The sequence below is a fragment of the Dipodomys merriami genome, unplaced genomic scaffold (genome assembly GCF_024711535.1).
Source record: "Dipodomys merriami isolate MVZ:Mamm:240054 unplaced genomic scaffold, mDipMer1.0.p SCAF_6, whole genome shotgun sequence".
Classification (NCBI taxonomy): domain Eukaryota; kingdom Metazoa; phylum Chordata; class Mammalia; order Rodentia; family Heteromyidae; genus Dipodomys; species Dipodomys merriami.
Window position 1 is genome coordinate 44,268,934 of NW_027206179.1, and position 22,000 is coordinate 44,290,933.

At 37.6% G+C, this 22,000-nt stretch overlaps 1 protein-coding gene across 10 annotated transcripts in view; it reads left to right on the plus strand.

Annotated features, from left to right (window-relative positions):
* Nucleotides 1-4,346: 4,346 nt before the first annotated feature.
* The window catches only part of Pcdh9 (protocadherin 9), an 869,105-nt gene continuing 851,451 nt past the window's right edge, over nucleotides 4,347-22,000 (plus strand). For all 10 annotated transcript variants that reach the window (XM_070002869.1, XM_070002872.1, XM_070002870.1 and 7 more), the window contains exons 1-2: nucleotides 4,347-4,922; nucleotides 6,299-9,469. In XM_070002869.1, the coding sequence (XP_069858970.1) occupies nucleotides 6,434-9,469 (3,036 nt within the window). In that variant the 5' untranslated portion in view covers nucleotides 4,347-4,922; nucleotides 6,299-6,433. The remainder of the gene's footprint in view (nucleotides 4,923-6,298; nucleotides 9,470-22,000) is intronic.

Here is a 22,000-nt window from a genome sequence, read left to right on the forward strand (position 1 = left end):
TCTAACTGCTTTTACCTAGGTAAATTAATATTATACAGGTTCAAAGGAAAAAATGTTTCTCATATTTTTATCTTGAAGCTATACAACTTTAACCAAATAATTTCAGCTTAAACATTATATAACTATCTGTATATGTATGTTTACCATCATAAAAATCATTTCCCATATTTTCTTACATGATTGCCTTGAGGCCTACCAGGGATGGTGAACATGTTTCTTCTGAAAGCTATGCCTATATATAAGCTGAAACCTTACATAAGCAATAATAGAACTCAAGAATTCAATATTTCCTTTATGCAATAATTATGATACAATAGTGGCACTGGAAAATGTCAGTTTATATTGTGATAGGTGTTAGAGCTACAAACCTGACATCTATAATCATTGTCAGTCATAAAAAAATAGCAAATTGGTATAAATTTAGCTCAGTCATTCAGGGAGAATGAAGGTTGTCACCTGCGTTCCTTTGTGATTTGATTATCTTGGACTAGATTTTTCTTAAAAAAAATAGTAAAATGAATTAAAAAAGGAAAAGATTCAAAAGGAAAGAGCTAATAATAAGTAGTGAGGTTAAAAAAAATACCCAAAGAGCTTACTATACTTTGCCTGTTTGCACAGCCTTAAAAGGTGTTAATTTCTTCTTCTGGTGTTAAAATTCCACATTGTCATTTTCTGAAGAGTGATAATACACATAACCCTTAGCATTTTTAACACAGTCTACCTTCCTCCCAAGTAGGGTATAATAGACTACTCCTTTTTGTGAAATGGGGAGTTCCTGCTGTGACCTAAGAGATGCAGTAATTGATTGATTTATGTCTGTTAGACATACACAAAATATCCAGATTGAAAGAACTTCAGAAGTAAAGCTCACAAAACTGTTTTTATTTTCTTTTTAACTCAGGGCTATAAAACTAGTGTATAAGAGTTAGAAATATTAGTCTGCAAGTCCTTAAGGAGGAAATTTTATCCTTCTTATCTTTTATAAAAATGAAAGGAAACTTATGGGAAAAGACTTTGTAATATCTAGATGAAGTGAGAATTTTAAAATGCTGATTGGTAACTAGAAAATCATAACGGAGAATCCAATTAACAAACTGAACTGCTTGATTATTCAAGTTATTAATTGTCATTACTTGAAAAGTATTGTTTAATATATAAATGGTACAGTGTTAAATTTGGAATATAAAATAATGTCATTAACACAACAGCTGTTTCTGTACAAATCTGTAATATCATTTTCACCTTCAGCTAACTGATCAATGGTGACTGAGCTTCACAAGTATCCTCTGACCTGTTTAACCAGAAGAGAACACGGAGACAATATCACTGTTGCTCAAATGGTTTGATTACTAATCTACTAATTGCCAAACAATACAGATGAGAGCCCTGTAATCCCTAACAAAGAAAATATGAAAAACTGACAAAAATGAACAAGGGTTAAAGAGATCCTACTAGAAGTCTAATATGTCTATCAGAATATCTACACAGAAAGTCAAATAATTGAGTGTCTAATTTATTTTAAGTGCACTAACAAAAATAAGATAAAATGCAAAACAAACACTAAATTTAGAAATAAGTCCCTAATTGGTAACTGTGCAGATGCAACATGTAAACAGACAGTATAACAATGGTAGATTGTGAATAGCTCTACTTAGGTTGATGATTTTTGTAATATTTCAGATAGAAATCTTATATCAAAATAGGAAAGAGTTAGGAATCCGACCCCTTTAATTTAATTTTTTTAAAGAATATTAATATGAATAATAATATTTCTCACTGTAAACCGCAGCTGGAATGTATTAGGGCAATTGTCTCTACACTCCTAGCATTAAGATTGTAAAACTGCTACGGTTAAGGAACACGGTTAAGGAACACTAATAATTTAGCTATTCTAGATAAATATAAGATCTAATAATGTGAGGCAGTAGCTCCATTTCTACATTACATTCAGTATCCTCTGGGGGAGAAGATATCTACACATATATCATTCTGTGGCTTTGACCTTTGGTTTCCTTTAATTGAAGCCTAATGATCATACATTTAATCAGGTGATTCTTTTCTCTCTCCTAAGCCTTTCCTGGTGCTCATATTACTATTTCATTCATGAGCATGGAGGTGATAATGGGCTATGGTATCAAATAGAGTTATCTCCAGCAAACAAGCTATTTTGCTTAAGAATGATGTCAAATAATTATGGCTAAGCTATGTGTGTGACTACATGACTTTGAAATAGCTATGGTATGATTAAAATGTAACTGTGGTGTTCAGGAAATGAACTGGAAAGTGGTTTTGCTGCTGTGCTTACTGTAAATGTATCAGAATGATGGCTTGTTTGTTTTTAAATAGTTCAGAGCATCACATAGGTGACAGCTGGAACAGTGTACTAGCTTCAACTGCAGATTTTTGTGACTGGCAAAGTGTTAATTCACCTGGATGGGAGAACAATCTTTTTGTTCACTGTAATTATTGTAGATTTAATACTTTCCTGATGACATGTTCATATTTTATTTTTAACGTTATATATATTCTAATCATATCTCATATTGCTATAGTAGCTATTTCACCACATAAATGCTATAAACGTATTACCTTTAATGCAATATATATATAATATAAAGAAATGATAGATTTTACAGTATGCCTCTGGATAATGTACTTTTCCTATGAAATATTTGCCTAAAGAAAAGTTTCCAGGAAAAGGTGGGGTTTATAAATTCATGTGAGAAAATCACAATGTCAAACAAGTTTATTAAATAATTATTTATGCAATATATACTTTAACAGGCTTGAAAGGTGATTCTTTTTTATCCATTTCAAATTTAACTACCTAAAAATAAATATTTATATGTAAGCAGAAATGCGTTGTATTCAAGAACAAGAGATGTTCTAAAACAAGCCACCATTGTGAACAGCTCTGCATGGTAGGAAACTATGGGGCACCCAAAGAAACAAGTATCTTCTTTTATTCCAATAAGGGGGGGGGGAGTTAATCATTAAGACCATCTCAGAAAACCTGCATAAGGCATTCAGGAAAGAAATTAAAAAAGTATTCCAAGTGAGCTGTTATGTCAATATCCCAAACTTTATTCTGGCCTGGTCGTTGTGTAAGTCTGCAAACCGACTGTGGTTTACCGACTTTTAAAAGATCAATCGGGCACCGAAAAGTGCTTTGGGGACCAGCCATGCAGGAATAAAGCTTAGTCCTTCCGGGAGTCATTCCATCCGGATGTGGTCTGAAAGTAGGAGACGTCTGAGCATCTACTACAGAGCTGAATCATAGGAATGAATTGCACGGGAAGGAGGTATTGCAGCGCTGAGCCTAGGGGGAGAGGAAGCGTTCGCAGCTTGGAAAACAGCTGCTCGGGACTCCTTCCAGCCTCTCGGAAACGAAGTTGCCGCGGCGGGCTGTGGCAGCGCGTGCGGGGTGGGCAGGGCAGCTCGGGGTTCCCGGCGGGCCGGCTGGGGCGCCCCAGATCCGGCGCCTCGCCCCGCGGCTGCCATCGGCGATCCTAGAAGCCGCAACTTTCCCCACCTCCAGGCAAAGTCCACGGCCCTGCACGTAGGAAATGCCCCGATTAGTGTTCTCTCACCTTCTTGGAAATATATATATATATATATATATATATATATATATATATACATTTATAATGAAATGAAATGAAATGAGCTGCCCCACCTGGACCATCCGCCCCGGGCGCCCTTCTCTCCGTGGTCCCGGCCCCGCGCACGCGTCGGTGTGCGCGCGGCCAGCCGAGGGTCCGCCGGCGGGGGTGTCTCCGCCGATCGGGGCGGGGTGGGGGTGTGACTGTGCGTCTCTCCCATCTGTGCATTTCGGCCCCTACATTCAACAATCAGAAACGTCTCCTGTGCACCCAGAAACGAGCTGTCTCCGTGTGTGTGTGACTGGGGGGGGGGTGACCCCAATCTGCCCGCGGCCACGATCTCCGCCTCCGGAATGCGCGCCGCGCTCCGGAGTCCGCGTTAGCCGGACCGCAGTGCTCCGCGGTTCGCAGCCCGGCTCGCAACGCAGCCGCCGCCGCCCTCCCGGTGGCACTCTGTCGGGCATGCTCAGTGCCTGTCGCGGAACCCGGCTCTCTCCGGGGGCCAGGATCAGATCTCCGGGTTTTCGTGGTTGCCGGTGGGGGAGGGGGGGCTCTGAGGACAGGCAGCTGAGAGACAGTCACAGCCTTGTATTGCGCCCCCACCCTCCCGCCGGGTGCGCCCGCCCGCACCGCAAGATGCGAACCAATCAGGATCCAGGGGGCGTGGCTTGAGCCGTCACGCCCTCCCTCTGGGCTTATTGAGAGTTATATCAAGAAATTCAGTTCAGAGAGCGGAGAGGAGAGAGGAGAGAGGGAGAGAGGAGAGAGAGAGGGAGAGAGAGAGGGGGACAGAGGAGAAGGGAGAGAGGGAGAGCATGCGAGACGGCAAGGAGCTCCTTGGAGTCTCTGAAGCACCCCACAGATAACCGCTTAGGAACTGGTCGGGGGCACTGTCACCCCGGAAAGCTGCCAGTGTGTCACCATCACCCCAACTCTGACGTTTCCTACAAAGAAGTTAGATACTTAAGCAGTATTGACATCCGATGGGAATGGTATGCCTGACGCTGTGGAAAATACTCTTGAGCTGAAGAAGTGCGCCCGGAGGTGGTGTGCGTTGAAATACCAGAAGCACCCCGACCCAGTGGGTGAAACGGAGACCAGACGTTGGAGAGAATGACTAACGACAAATTTGTGAATTTGTTCTCCGGGAGTTGCTAATTTGCCAGCCAGAAGCTACACATTTTACAAGAAGGAAACGTTTGGCTGCTTCATGAATTCTCCCCCAAACTGGTGCTACCAGATGCATGGCTTTCTATGTGTTGGAACAAATCAGGCTTAACTGCAGCAAACCCGGAGAGGAGAAAGGTTGAGGCAACTCACGTAAGTGTAAAGTTTCGCATGCACAATTGTAAATTCTGTGTTGAGCTATGTCGTCAGTGCAGACGAGGAGTGTTCGTAATTGGGCAGGCAGTTGGGGCAGAGCTCACCTTCGGAAGCTATATCTGCATCCCTACCTGCATCACTCTGCTGGAACTAATCGCGGGCATCAGCTACTGGGCAGCCTAATGCAGATAAGATTAAGCCTGGGAACTGACCAGTCCTACACAAGTAGGTAGCTGCCTGGAGCTTTGCACCCATTTAAACTGCAGTTAAGGGAGGGCGTCTGAGCAGAAGCCGTTTTACGTGCGTTGTTGGGTTGCAGTATTTACGTGTGGCCAATGTTAAATGATATTTTAAGCAGAGAGCAGGGTTGAGGAAGTGTATTTCTCCTTTTTTTTTAAATGCTCAGTGGAAAATGTTGTGAGGTTACTTGGGAATGTTAGCTGCGTTTCACGAACATCTCAGCACTCTCCTTTCTAGGACAAGGGATTGCATATTGTTATTGTTATTGTTATTATTATCATTATCATTTTTTAAAGTTTTCATGTGCTTTTCAATCCTAATGAGGATAATTTGGCAATATGGAGAAAGAACGGCAGGCTTTGAGTAAGAAATTTGAAGTCCGGGTTTTGTGCTTTTAAGCAGCAGAATGTGTAGTGGCTAGTGACTATTACCTCTGCTGCTGCTGCTGCTCTATGTCCAATGCCCCTTTCCCAGTGAGACTGTATTAGAACCAGAAGAAGAGCAGAGAGAGAGAGAGAGAGAGAGAGAGAGAGAGAGAGAGAGAGAGAGAGAGAGAGAGAGAGAGAGAGAGAGAGAGAGAGAGAAGAGAGAGAGAGAGAGAGAGAGAGAGAGAGAGAGAGTCATAGAAAAAAGATGACTCAGTGTGGCAGAGGAAAAAAAAAACAAAACACATCACATCTGACATGTGACAAAGCAATTAGCAGGAACCATATCTAGCTATGTAGGGGTTTTCACTTACACCTACAACAACTGTGGGAGGTGGGTTAGAGGCCAGGAGGTGGGTAAGTGGGGGAGGGGAAGAGGAGAGCAAAAATGCATGTTTTCAATTAAAGAGTATCCTAAAATAAAACAGCATGGGGATACACAGGTGAGCACAGCTGCTGCTGCTTTTAATGCAAGAGTAAGTCATTTCATTTTTTTTCTGGACAAATGCAACAAGCAGAGGGTATTATGTGTTTTTAAACCCAGAGTTAACTTGTGAACAGTGGTAGAGCAAACTGCCATGTTTACCAATAGCCGATGGAAAAAACGTGGTGTGATTGGTGTGTGTGTGTGTGTGTGTGTGTGTGTGTGTGTGTGACTGTTGTTTTATTTACTAAAGAATAATATTGTCTGTACAATTGTGTTGACAGTGGCTGTCTCCAAGTAAACGGTGAAATGTAATGCATCCTCCAGTCCATGCACACTTCCACTTGCCATTTGTGCGTCCTTCCTCAGTGGGAACCTTTAAACCCTAAATTCCAGAGAAGGAACATAAATACATTATCATGGACCTGAGGGATTTTTACCTGTTGGCTGCTCTGATTGCCTGTTTAAGGCTGGATTCTGCAATAGCTCAAGAACTTATTTACACGATTAGGGAAGAATTGCCTGAAAATGTACCCATAGGAAACATACCAAAGGATCTGAACATTTCTCACATCAATGCTGCCACAGGGACCAGTGCCAGCCTTGTCTACAGACTGGTTTCTAAAGCTGGAGATGCCCCTTTGGTGAAAGTATCCAGCAGCACTGGGGAAATTTTCACCACCTCTAACAGAATAGACAGAGAAAAACTCTGTGCTGGAGCTACTTATGCTGAGGAGAATGAGTGTTTCTTTGAACTTGAGGTGGTGATCCTCCCCAATGACTTTTTCCGGCTGATCAAAATCAAGATAATTGTCAAGGATACCAATGATAATGCCCCCATGTTTCCATCTCCTGTCATCAATATTTCCATCCCAGAAAACACTTTGATCAACAGCCGCTTTCCAATTCCATCAGCAACAGATCCTGACACAGGCTTCAATGGTGTACAGCATTATGAATTGCTAAATGGGCAGAGTGTTTTTGGACTGGATATTGTGGAAACTCCGGAGGGAGAGAAGTGGCCGCAATTGATTGTTCAGCAAAACTTGGATAGAGAACAGAAAGATACCTATGTGATGAAAATCAAAGTGGAGGATGGAGGCACTCCACAGAAATCCAGCACAGCCATACTGCAGGTCACAGTAAGTGATGTAAATGATAACCGGCCAGTGTTTAAAGAGGGTCAAGTGGAGGTGCATATTCCAGAGAATGCTCCTGTGGGGACCTCTGTCATTCAGCTCCATGCTACTGATGCAGACATTGGGAGCAATGCTGAAATCCGATATGTGTTTGGTGCCCAGGTCGCCCCTGCAACCAAAAGACTCTTTGCTTTAAATAACACTACTGGGCTGATTACAGTTCAGAGGTCCTTAGACAGAGAAGAGACAGCCATTCACAAAGTGACAGTGCTGGCCAGTGATGGCAGCTCCACTCCTGCTCGAGCCACGGTTACCATCAATGTCACTGATGTAAACGATAACCCTCCCAACATCGACCTCAGGTACATTATAAGTCCCATCAATGGCACGGTGTATTTATCAGAGAAAGATCCTGTCAATACAAAGATTGCCCTCATTACAGTTTCAGATAAGGACACCGATGTGAATGGCAAAGTGATCTGTTTTATTGAAAGAGAGGTCCCATTTCATTTGAAGGCAGTCTATGACAACCAGTATTTGCTAGAGACCTCTTCCTTGTTGGACTATGAGGGCACCAAAGAATTCAGCTTTAAAATCGTTGCCTCTGATTCTGGGAAGCCCAGTTTGAATCAGACTGCCCTAGTAAGGGTTAAGCTTGAAGATGAAAATGACAACCCACCAATTTTCAACCAGCCTGTAATTGAGCTGTCAGTTTCTGAAAACAACCGACGTGGGTTATACTTAACGACTATTAGCGCCACAGATGACGATAGCGGGAAAAATGCAGACATTGTTTATCAGCTTGGACCGAATGCCTCCTTCTTTGATCTGGACCGAAAGACAGGAGTTTTAACAGCCTCTAGAGTCTTTGACAGAGAGGAGCAAGAACGATTCATTTTCACAGTAACTGCCAGGGACAATGGGACCCCTCCCCTGCAAAGCCAAGCGGCTGTGATAGTTACAGTTCTGGATGAGAATGACAATAGCCCCAAGTTTACTCATAACCATTTTCAATTTTTCGTGTCTGAGAATCTGCCAAAGTATAGTACTGTGGGGGTGATCACAGTGACAGATGCAGATGCTGGAGAGAATAAAGCTGTGACTCTTTCCATTCTAAATGACAATGAGAACTTTGTGTTGGATCCCTACTCGGGAGTCATAAAGTCAAATGTCTCCTTTGATAGAGAGCAGCAGAGTTCTTACACTTTTGATGTCAAAGCCACTGATGGAGGGCAGCCACCTCGGTCCTCGACTGCCAAAGTCACTATCAATGTCATGGATGTCAATGACAACAGCCCAGTGGTCATTTCTCCACCATCAAACACTTCTTTTAAGTTGGTGCCTCTCTCGGCTATCCCTGGGTCTGTAGTGGCGGAAGTTTTTGCCGTGGATATTGACACCGGAATGAATGCAGAACTCAAGTACACTATCGTCAGTGGGAACAACAAAGGGTTATTCCGGATTGATCCAGTAACAGGTAACATCACTCTGGAAGAAAAGCCGGTGCCCACCGATGTGGGTTTGCACCGTTTGGTGGTCAATATCAGTGACCTGGGGTACCCTAAGTCTCTGCACACACTCGTGCTCGTGTTTCTCTATGTCAACGACACTGCCGGAAACGCCTCCTATATCTACGACTTGATCCGCAGGACTATGGAGACCCCATTGGACAGGAACATAGGGGACAGTAGTCAACCCTACCAAAACGAGGACTATCTCACCATCATGATCGCCATCGTCGCTGGAGCCATGGTGGTGATCGTGGTGATCTTCGTCACCGTTCTAGTGCGCTGTCGCCATGCCTCGCGGTTCAAAGCTGCTCAGAGAAGCAAGCAAGGTGCCGAGTGGATGTCTCCCAACCAGGAAAACAAGCAAAGCAAGAAGAAGAAAAGGAAGAAAAGAAAGTCTCCCAAGAGCTCCCTTCTGAACTTTGTGACTATTGAAGAATCCAAACCTGAGGATGCAGTTCACGAACCTATCAATGGGACAATTAGCCTGCCAGCTGAACTGGAGGAGCAAAGTATAGGAAGATTTGACTGGGGTCCGGCACCTCCAACCACCTTCAAACCTAACAGCCCTGACCTGGCCAAGCACTACAAATCTGCCTCTCCACAGCCTGCTTTTCATCTCAAACCAGACACTCCAGTTTCTGTGAAAAAGCACCACGTGATTCAGGAGCTCCCTTTGGACAACACCTTTGTCGGGGGCTGTGACACCCTTTCCAAACGCTCCTCCACTAGTTCAGACCACTTCAGTGCTTCAGAGTGCAGTTCTCAAGGAGGCTTCAAGACAAAGGGTCCCTTACACACCAGACAGGTAAACGAGCACTTTTACTGGTCTATAAGTACTGCATACAAGTGCCCAGTCAACCAGTATTAACGTGCCAGTGTGTTTATTGTTTGGATCTAACTTTAGCTTAGTTATAAAACAGGGGAAAAGAAAAAGAAAAAGAAAACAAAACAAAATAAAACAACCTGACCCCCTTTCTATTCCACTGGGGCTCAGTCAAGAATTTTTAGCACAGCTTTGAAATTTCCCAGTTGTGAGAATTATTTAACCTCCAATTCCCTTCAAATAGTAAAAGATGAAAAGAGGAAATTATTTCAAAATGTCCCAAGATAATGTTTGAGGAAGAAGAAGAAGAAAAAAAATAATAATCCTGCTAGGCCAAATTCTGCTCCTGGGGTTTCCAAATTGCCTGCTTCAAACATTTCATATTACCTCTTGATCTAATAAGTCACCTTCAAATCTCAAGTAGTAAGTGACATTTGAAGGTCTGATGCCAATTACATTGGAGCTGTTGTTACTAAAGGGGTTAACGTGTGTGGGTTTTTTTTTTAAATGTCTTTAGACAAGATAGTAGAGTATTAATTGTAAATCAGTGATGAAGCAATGATAGTTGATAGATTGCAACTAAGCCATATAGAAGGTCATCTCTTTGATTTCAAATTATTTTACTGTTATATAGTAAATTGGATCTTTGACAGATAGATTTTCAGTGTCTTCTGTGGCAAAATACTTTCAAAAAAAGAAAAAAAATTTCTTAATATAACCAATTTATTGAGAAAAGAATGAATCCATTGTAAATATTCTCTCATCTTAGTAATGCATAAGTGATCTGTCATAACTCATTTTAAACTGTGAAACACGCCATATGAAGAGGGATTAAGAGGCTGAGAAACTCATATTTCAACCAAATCCAGAATTAGTTTTTCTTAGGTCTAATACTTCCTTGTTAATAAAGATTTAAATGCAGTGCTGTCTAATTTATTTCACTGGTGCCTGTCTGTTGTCACAAAATTTGAATGTCGATAATAGCCTGTAGATGGCACTAAGGTATCATGTCACTTGGGCTGGCAATGGGCCAATCTTATAGTAGCAGCAAAAGGGGGAGTGGGGGGAGGGAAGGATCAAAATGGTAGGACAGCCAAAGATACCTTCTATTTTAATGATAGCTGTTCTGGACCCACTAGCATTTAAGTTCATTTGTTTGCTCTTTTATGGTTAGCTCCCAACACACCAACTTTCTAGGATTTCCTAATCCAGGTTCTTACTATTTTGGGATGGAGTCCAAACCTAGTCATGGCCCATTCACAATTGTTAGATAGAAAATTAAGCAAAACAAAATTCAAGCACATAATAGTCTTGATAGTCATTGATGAGAGTTTGGAAAATCCTAAGCTTTCCTCCCCTTCTTCCCTCCTCCCCCCGCAATGTGGTATAGTAGGATCTCTTGTGGAAACTATTTCCCCTTTACTAATCAATTTATTCTTTTGAGATGACTTTAAGTCTTTAAAGCAATAAGATATTTATCAAAATAGCTTAGATAACAAATCACAATAAATTCCCAGAATCTTAAGTATAGTGCCTGCAATTATATGTGTAAAATCTCCATTGGAAATGTCAAAATCTATAGATCATTTTAGAAGCACAAAGCTTAGAGCTTAAATAAACAAGACAAAATGACTTAAAACAAGATGAAATGACTTAAAATAAATAAATCAGATTCAAGCCCAGGAATGATCTGTGATGTTATCACATGCAAGCTGGAAGTTAAAGGACAACTTGTTTATCTATGTTAACTTTATTGTGACTTGAAAAGAGGATGGTACTTTAAAATGTGGAAATTGTCCAGGTTAGCTAACAACTTCACTAGTTGCTAAAGGGTTAATTGCAAGCAAAGTATTTGGTAAAACCAGATGGCTATAATTAAGAAGTTGCTATTTTAACGGAAATAAATACAGTATTACTGTTCATTTTTAATATGAAGGTTTTTCACAATGTTTATAACATTTTATGATTCATATTCTATCTTGATGCAGCTAATATGATTTAAAGCTATTCACATAAAAGCTCTTTTCCAAAGAAATGTGCTATTGTACTTCCTAAATCTTTCTTTTCATCTAAGTGTATTGGATATTAGCTTTTAGGTATATGCCAAATTTGTCTGTGTCCCAACAGCTAAACTTATATATATATATATATATATATATATATATATATATATATATATATATAAACATATATATACACACACACACACTCACACACACATATATACCTATATATACATATATGTGTATTTATTGCAGTGATATAAATTTTAAGTACATTTCAGCAAAGCGTGTACAAGACCTTTTCTTGAAGCCTAGTGTATCATAAAGATATTTGGTGGTATGATGTAATCCTTGAAGTAGGATATTGAATAATTCTCTAACTGGAACTGAAGTGCAATTTAGATATTTCTTCTGATCATGTGGCACTCTGCAGTTTTCCAACAAGCATTTTGATGGCCAAGTGTAACCATAATTCACAATTATGATAAAGAGTTACTAAAAAGCTTTCTTTGCACCTTTTAGAAGTTTCTGTGCTGAAAGAGAAAAAATGCAGTGATGTTGGAGAAAAAGGAATATTAAAAATAAGTGGAGAGGTGCTCATAATAGGTATAGCAGTGCATATGATGTTAGGGTGGAAAAGCCTATTTTCTGTAATGACACATATATTGCTCTTTGAATTTTTGTTTCCACTGAACTATAGACAATGATCTGAAGTTGATTTAGTTAAGATAAGGAACTAATCTATCATTTCCTTGGTTAGCTCTTTCATTTCCACTAGTGGCTTTTATATAAGCTATACAACTTGGAAAGTAAAGTTTATTGTTACAGCAGCTTTTGAAAGAACTTTATCAAATAATCTATGATCTGTGAATATTTTCATTCTCATAAACCATGTCAGATCACCTCCATTTTATGGTTTTTAATTGATACTGGGTAAAACCCAAAAATCTTCTGTAAAAGTTTGCCAAACATAAATACCTCCAAGTTGTATTTTCTGTGCACTGAATGCATGTTTGATTTCTATATTATGGACTGGTTCATGCTACTTTGGATTCCTATTTTGTCTGATTACTTCTTCCTTGTTTTTTTTTTTTTTTAATATATTTACCTGCAAAGAATGTACCCAAAAATTGCACACCATTCCCTCTCTTTTCAAAGACACTTAATCTTTTTAAGCTTTTATTTATACTCAGTATAACAAATCTATCACTACATGTTCCACTAACTGCTTTCCATAAACTTCTGTGAGTGTTCTTAGCATTCCCAGATTGAGAATTTCCATAGCTTAAGCAAAAGATTATTTCTCAGTATGTGTTTATCTAAAAAAAAAAAAAAAGGAAAATTTTGTCACCATAAGTTTGAGAGAATGATAACATAATCAATTCCAATAGGTTTTTTGGTTGTTTTTTTTTTGTTTGTTTGTTTTTTTTTTTTTGTCAGTCGTGGGGCTTGAACTCTGGGCTTGGGCACTGTCCCTGCGCTTTTCAGCTCAACGGAAGTGTGCTACCGCTTGAGCCACAGTGCCACTTCCGGTTTTCTAGTGGTTTATTGGAGATAAGTGTCTCACGGATGTTCCTGCCGCTGGCTTTAAACCGTGATTCTCAGATCTCAGCATCCTGAGTAGCTAGGATTACAGGCGTGAGCCACAGGCGTCCGGCTCCAGTAGGGTTTAAAATGATAACATTCTTGGGTGTATTTTCCCAAGAAGAGAAATTAGGGTATTATTTGTGGAACTGATTTTAAAATGCATGTTTTCAAATTTGTTCCAGAACCACTTGGAACACTTCTGAAAAGACAAAAAATTGGGTGTCACTGAGAGAGGTTGTGGTTCAGTACCATTGAGTCAGGCCCACAAAGGCACCTTGGTAGCCATTTTCTAGATAATATTGATCCTGCTAATCTAGGGAACAAACTTTTAGAACATTCCTTAGCATACTGAATCAAGAAAGCTGAGCTCCTTTCCTCTCTCATAATATCATCCAGCAGACCTGCTTTTGCCCAACCCAACTCTCACCCACGTATTGAAAGAGTTTTATTGTAGCTGGAGGCTTTACAGTAAGCTGTTGATTGCTGTTTCCTAACACAGCAGTTGACAGCAGTTGGGGAATTAATCTTCCTGGTCCCAGTGTGATTTTTTACAGGATGGGAGTGATAATAAAAATGTTAAGGTTAAAAAATAGTGATCTATTTACATTTGACAAGTTCTACAAGTAGTTATACAATCTATGAGAGTTCCACAGGAGTTTGGTTTAGGTAAAGAGTCATATTTAGTTTTCTAAATGGAATGTTTCTTTTAGAGCTTAAGTATCCTGACTAACTTTTTAAAATCTAGGGTAGTTTCTCATATACACAGCTATGTATGAACAGAAAGATTTGTACATTGAAAATGTGAATATATATTGTACTCAGGAGTGTACATGTGCTTTAACAGCCGTAAAGGGAATTGCTTTTTCTTCAAACCATCTAGATACATTACATTACATCCATGATTACTTTTATTTTTTAACAGTAATCTAATACAATCACTACTGAAATGCTATTGTGTCATTTAAAACACAGGAGGCAGTCACAGCACTGATATTTAGAACAGTCAGGAAGAAAAAAATCTGCAACTGAAAGTGAGGGGAGCAAATGTTAACTACTGTGAGTCAAGCAAAAATATTAAAATATTTTCAGCTCCTGAACTGTGAAGTATACTAACTCTGATGGTTGAACTTGGGTGAGACATTATGAAATATAACTCAACTTAAAGTTATTTTAACAATGTTATGAATTGTGTTTTTTAAATTTTCTACTCTCTTTCCTTGAGTATATGTCTTATGGTCATAAACTTAAGAGAAAGAAGGTGTCTCTTTGGATATTCATTCAAATCTTTGAAATAAAGACTGGCAAACTATTCAAGATTGCTATGTTTTTCTTGGATTTTTTAGACAAATATTTGCTATTTTCTCTTACAATCATGATGCCTCAAACCTATAAAGTTCAAGCTATAATCTGGCACTCATTTCTAACAAACTTAAAGAGAATAGAATATGAAAAATTGCAACTGCTTTGAACACAAGTATGTGTGCAAATTTCCAAACAGTTGATAATATAGAATCAATTTCTATAATTAACATTCTATTCACTTATGCCCTAAATTTTATTGCAATTACAGATAGAGGATATACTTCAGTGTCTAATTGAGATGAGACATCTTCATATTTTGATAGAAAAGTTGGATATATTAAAAATATTTCTCATGACTAGGGAAATAGTTCAGCAGTAGAGCACTTGTTTACAATGTCCAAGACCCAGAGATTCTACTCCTTAGTATGGGAAAGAAAAAGAAAAAAAATTACAGAGAAATTTTCTGTCAGTAATAATACATTTTTTATGTTTGTATTTTCATTATTATTACAAGCTAACGCTTACCTTGCACTGATAGGAACAATTAAGATAGGTAAAGAAAAATGGAGGATTTAAGTTCTATGTGAACCACAAAGTTAGAACTTAATTTCTTCATAGTGTGACATATTGATTCCTGGGGTTTAATTTTTCGTACTGACATGTAAGATATCTAGAAATTATACACAAATTATTAGGTTTAGCTTCTCGGTGTGATCTTATTCCTGCTGCATTGTTTCACACTATAGAAAGTGACACTTTTCAATCGTATTTTCTTCTAACATATTTTTTCAATTACTTTTATTAGATTTTTCAATTTTGTTCGTTATTTTTATTGTGACTTTTTTATTGTTTTAGTTGAGGGAATTCAGTCGTTACCAAGTGTCAAAAACTAGAGTGTTTATGTTGGTTTATCTATCTAGTTGGTATGTTTACATAGTCTCCAGGCCAAGTAGAATGTGTACGTGTTCCAGTTTAATACTTCAAAGTTTGACTTTGCTGGTGGTAGATGCCTAAATGGTGTACAATTGAAAAAAACCAAACCAAAAGTATTGTCTTATTACTTTCATTTAAAAATCCTCAGAGTAAGACTTATCTAAATTTAGTCTTGTATTTGCATGAACAGGATTCTTTATTCAAACTATGAATTAGATTCTTGATAATGTTAGCAAATAAGTTACTAAACATTTAACTTCACTAGTAAGTAAGAACTGTGTATTTAGTTTTGTTTTTCACTTTCATAACACATAATGTCGCAATTAATGTTCTTTGTAGACTTGAACATATCTGAACCCCTAGCCACAAGTTATATACTTTCTAAAATATTATTTTATCAAGGGCTATAAATAGTGAGAGTTTTAGGAAATGAATCAAGTAGAGTCAGACATTCAAAATAATGATGCTAATATCTCATGACCTTTGTATAAATGAACCCTCTTTCCCCCACAGACACACATTTGTACTATGCTGTAGATGTAAATGCAAATGTAGTTCAGAATATGGTCTCTCAGGCACATAAGGAGATATACTCCTCTGTTTAAGATTTCATCAGTTCTTTCAGAAAACTGTTAAAAATGTCAAACATTTCATTCAGAAAGGAATACATGCTTATTTGCCTTTCTTTGATACAAATCTTTGGCACTGTCAGTCATTAGCAAGATAGAAAATTTAAAGATAGATATTAACCTGTATGACTTTTTGCCTTTTCTTTATATACCTTTTCCCCTAGGACATGATTCATTAAAACTGAAATTCCTATATAAGTTAAACAATAGTTCTCTAACAAGTAAACTAGAAAAATCTATAATTAACCTCCTCTCACTTATATTTTGTCCCATAAACATTTTGTCTCATGTCCACAAGAATAGTGTCAGAATTTTCTGAAGCATAACGTATAGCTTTAAGAAATTCACAACTCATGGTCACTTATTAAAGATCTATTTATGCATATATATAAAATAAGTACATTTTGCATTAAAAATTATGGATGGAGATCACATATTACTAGGGGTGGTGAACTTGTGATTACAATCAAGATTATTCAGGCATATTTGAGTGAATTCCTCTAGTTATTTTGTACTAATTGTTGCAGTATTTAAGGAGGCATACAGGAAACCTACCTCTTCTTGGGAGGATTTTAGCACCTTTCATTTTGCATAGACTTTTTTTTTTAACAGGAACTGTAAGGAAGAATTGAGATGTATTCTATTTTATCTCCTTCATATCATGTCTTGTATTTAGCATGCTTTGACAGTTTGTGTATCTATCTCTACATTTTAGTATTACACAGCTTTGCTGATATCCAATTTCCAAACTTTCTTCACAGTCTTAGCTGTTGATTAAGAAACTCTCTAATCCCTTTCAGGGTATTGAGAAACTAATGGGTTCCAGAGTATTTGGATCTTTAAGCTTCCATTATGAATGGTATGAAGAATTATCATTGAGCTGGTATTTGCATATATCTCTCCCAGTGCTAGTTACTTTGCCTCCTTTTTTTGTCCTCCTAATCTTCAGCTTTCATCCTGAGAATATTTATTTTAGTCGGAAATAAGCATGCCAGTGATAGAAATTTGGGATTCACCTCCAAATGAATGCCATCACAGACAAGGAAGCTCTGGCACATTTTGCATAGATCTGTATGAACACAGTGAACCCTTCATAAGCTCTTAGATTGCAGGAAATCAGTGCTGAAAATTAAGTGGGGTTTTAAAGATTTGCAAAGTAGAGAGCTTTGTATAATGCTGGTATTGCAGGTGCCTATTAAATACGAAGTAAAGGCTTTGTAATACAACTCTAACATGTTTCTCTCCACATTATAGCGATTTATAGCCTAGGGAATTAGTCCTGCCTGTTTTTTTCCAAATATAAAACCATTCAATGTATCTAAAAGAATAGAAATCTTAAACACATGTCTTACAATGGACAGATTTGTTCCTTGCTGATTCTAAAGATGGATGCTATGGGTTTGCTTGTGGTAACCTCTGATGTTCATTATCTGGCTACACCTTTCCTGAGAGGAAACTCAATTGTATCACGACTCTTTTCTGAACATTAACCAGATGAAAACCTTAGGAAGCTATCAGACTACATAACATTGCTATAATGAAGATGATTGGGTACTAAGCCCTTTTTCCTCATGGGAATTTACATTTATCATTTCTCAGACTATTTTTAGAATTCCTCTTTGCTTCATTTGTAGATAGTGTGTATTTGTAGCACAGGACTTAATTTCAGACACAGTTACCTTCTGTGAGTGTTCAGTAAAGGCCTAAGCTTTCATTTTTCTTTGAAGCTTAATATCTCTGACTGACCCTGTTACACACAAATCGGTGGAAATAGCTAAGTTCATTTAAAATAATTTTATGAATTTCATACTTTTTTCCACAAGGAAAAAATATAATCCATATTTTTTCTAATAGTAGAAATAGTAGCTGCTTATGAGTCATCATAAGGAATTGATTTTGAAAACAAAATAGTTTTGTTGTTTTTTTGGTGGGGTTGCAAGGCCATAGCTGCCCCATTTCAAAGAATAAAGGTTTTATTTTCCCTCATTAAACAAACCACACTGTGAAGACAAATAGAAGCACACAGGATTTATGAAATGAAGCTGTAGCTTTTAGAGGGAGAAAAATGCCTTCTTCTGCTGACAGAATTTCTCTAGTAGATCTTTTCTGAGCGAGAGAGAAAAAAATAATACTGGTGTGTTTCTATAATTCGGAGGATGCAGCTAGACTGTGCTTGTGTGCAGTAGCAGCAGCATGCTGAGGATGTTCAAATACACAGTTACATAGGATTCTGCAGGAAACTTGCTGTCGAAGGTGCAAGTGACAAATGGTGACAAAATGGAGTGAATTCTGAGTTGTGAGTTGGTACCCTTCTGTGTCATACATTCATGTCATTGAACCAATTTTCACCTTGGCATTCTGAAATGCCACTAAGCCTTCCTGTGTGTGTCAGCTGGGGACACCTGTGAACTGGCAACTTTGATTTGCTCTGCTTCTTGTCCTTTACTAGCTAGACAATATTCATTTATATGATTTGGTATATATCCAATTTATTCTCTGTATTTTTAAAATCATGAAGCTCACATATGTAGATCTTATATGTGTGGATGGCATGCAAGAATAGATTGAAGACACACGAAGTGTCAAACAAGACCTAGAATGCATCCTTTTGTGATAGATGTAGGAAAAAAATTCACGTTATATTTATCTATATCTATATACATATACATGTTATTTTTAAATGTGTGTTTTTCAAAGTTGTATCTTGCCCAATTAAGGAATACTTTTTAGACATACAATTGAAGAATGTTACAACTCAACCTATTCAATTTTGCAATTGAAAATAAAGTAGAATTTATGTGAAAACATTTTTCCTTGACTCACATTGAAATCAGTATGGAAATTCTGTTACAGTGTGTTGAAACAGACACAATCTCAGGATATTTTAGTGTGACATGGACTCGCTTTCATTCTTGATTTTGACAGTAAGATCTTCTGTCAAGCAGTGGCAGGAAAATACGTTGAATCCTCCCATTGATTTTTAAACATGGTAATTATTAAGAAAAAGCATTTCAACACCTATAGTCTCTATTTTAGACAATTAAATTCTGCTCTAGCTAAGGGTTATTGACTTCTGGATGATACTGGACACTGCAGTCCTCGGGCTTAAACTATTCTGGTAGGACCATCTGTTATTGGCAGGACTGCCTATCCTTGCCAGCAGATACAGGGTTATCTTCAGGCAAATAGTCAAGATTGCTCAAAACATGAACCTATTCCTCCATGATCTTTCTGTCTTAAATGCTCGTTCAGACAAATCAAATAACACTAGTTAGAAGAATACAGATGAAAATGTGTTTAACTTATCTTTGTATTTCCAACATGCAGCTTGTAACCATGCTGAGAAGAGGGAACTTAGCACTCAGTGAAGGTAGTGAATGTTGATTTAACTTGAAAAATCAGCTGATTTTAGAATTAAATTTTACATATTTGTTTTATTTTCCAATTACTTAATCTAATAAACACACAAAGAAGACATTTGTAGTCTAGTTTAACATAGATTTTTCCACCCCTTAATGGTATTTGTCATTTCTGCTTTTCTTCTAATTGCCATTATGTCTACTTTTTCATACACCAATCTTACTACTTTTTAAAATATTGGCTTGTTTGCAGAAGGACAGAGGTGAGATTAATAAAGGATTAGCTTCTTTCTTTACCAAACATCCTTATCAAAAACTTTTAGCAAAATCTCTGAATACTTAGATACTTGTACTAGGAATCAGAGTTCATTTTGATATACAACTGATAGACATATATTTTGGAAGAAAACAAGTATCATATAAAATTTCCCCTATCAGACTATTTGGCATGCAGACAGTACACTAGAATCCAGCATAAAATCTATAAAAGGAAATGAAAAATATAATTGAATAGTGATTAATGCAGTGTCTGGATTCTGTATTAAATTTTAGAAAGATATATTTAGTCTCTAATGGAACTCAGAACAGTTTTGCATTCCCAAGATTCAAATGTGCCTTTGAAATTATCTGACCTATTTAAATTCGTTTCCAGCGGAAGGAGCAGAGACTATGAGAAACAGTTTGACCAACAAAAATGACTTGATAAACTACTGTGTCAAAGCAGGTTAACATTGTTCAGATGGTGGAGATGTTTGCCTGTTCTTGTTTGTTCTGTCTGTTAAAGGTATCTAGTCATGCCTTCTTCATAGGTTTTTTGAGAGTGAACGGGTACATGTTCCTATCTGCCTGATGTTACTCAGATATTTAAGGAAAGTTCTTCGTCTCTTTTGTCTAAGGAGAACCATTTGCCCCTGACAAAAGTACCCATGTTGGGTTAATGAGTATTGATTTCTTTTATATTTTTGGTTGTTTTTCTAATTTGAGTTCCAAAATTACCTTTTCATGTTAGGCACTTGCATTTACATTAGTCTGATTTTGGTTTAAAACACTATCTATATCTATCTACCTATCTAATTTATATTTTTCTGGCTACTAAAGTGTTATGTGAAGTTTAGTAACAACATGACAATACAGCACATTTGATATTTGTACCTATTGTCCTGTGGTTACATGATTTTATTGTGTTTAACTTTGAGCATTTTACCTATTTCAGTTTTACATTACATTTTTAAAAATACTCTATTCTTTTTATTATTCGTTGTTGATTGAGTTCCTTGTTGATTCCCCATAGGAGCCCTACCATCTGGGGATTTTCACCTTATGCATCACTCCTATTACAAAACAACATATAAGAGAGCAAATGTGTTGCACAGTCAGTACTTAGCACAGCTGGATTCATTTGAAACCTGCTGGTTCTTGCTTCCAATTATTCCATAGACTAGAAAGCATCCCTGTTGAAGTAATGACATCTACTGTGTAATCAAACTATTAACATTCCTTGGAGTATATGGTTCATATTTCTGGGATTTATCAAATAGATACTAGAAGGATAATATCCAACAGTTTTTTGTATATTTCCTCATTGTAAGATAGTAAGAATTTCTTCACAAGTTATTTTTAATGCCTGAATATGGAAGTTTACAATTTCAAGCATGTGGATAACAGAAATATTAATGAGATCTAAAAATATGAAAAAAATAACAATATATAACAACACCTTTAATTAACATCCTGGGAGCAAAATCATTTCCTTTCTTGGAAATACTTGAAATTTTATCAAGATAAAATTGTTGATTTGAACTTAGAGCAGAATGTAGTTGGTGTTTGTAACTAATTCAATTTTTACCAACCAAAAAATCATATATAGTCAATAGAATTTATTGGAATGATATTTTAAAACACATACACACAAACACATAATTTTTAACATAGTGTTTACATTTCCTCCCATCACACTGTATATCAATTGTTTTGGATTGGCCTTTAATTTTAGTTTTATTTTCATTTAAGACAAAAACTAGTAAGAAGAAAGAACTTGAAAACCAAACAACTTGAAAGAATGTTTATTCTTTGTGATTCTGAAGTTTAGCCAATCAGATTAAATAGGACAAAGTAGCAGAGAATGTGTTTGGCTTTTTATTTTACACTAAGATGTGTTTTCATGGGCTGAGAAGATGACTTCAGTGGTAGAGCGCTTGCCTACCATGCCTGAGGCCCTGGGTTCGATTCCTCAGCACCACATAAGCAAAAAGAAAAAAATCGGAAGTGGTGCTGTGGCTTAAAGTGGTAGAGTGCTAGCCTTGAGCTGAAGAGCTGAGGGACAGTGCCCAGTCCCAGAGTTCCTCCCCTCCCCCCAATAAAAAGAAAAAATAAAAGATGTGTTTTCAATTGTATGGATTTGTCCTACTAAACAATGCAGGCACAATATCTGGATGGACACAGACCTTAAGGAATTAATTCATGACTTAGAGTATGACATACAGTAGATATTCCATAACGTCTACTTATTCTTGCCATGTAGGAAAACATGGAAGCACGTAAGCTGAATAACCAGTTATACACTGTATCTGGCAAAAACAAGACTTGAAGGTTTTGGATTCATTTATTTTTTACTTATTATTATTATTATTATTATTGTCTGCATGGGTCTTGAACTCTGGGCCTGGGTGCTGTCCCTCAACTCTTCAGCTCAAGGCTAGC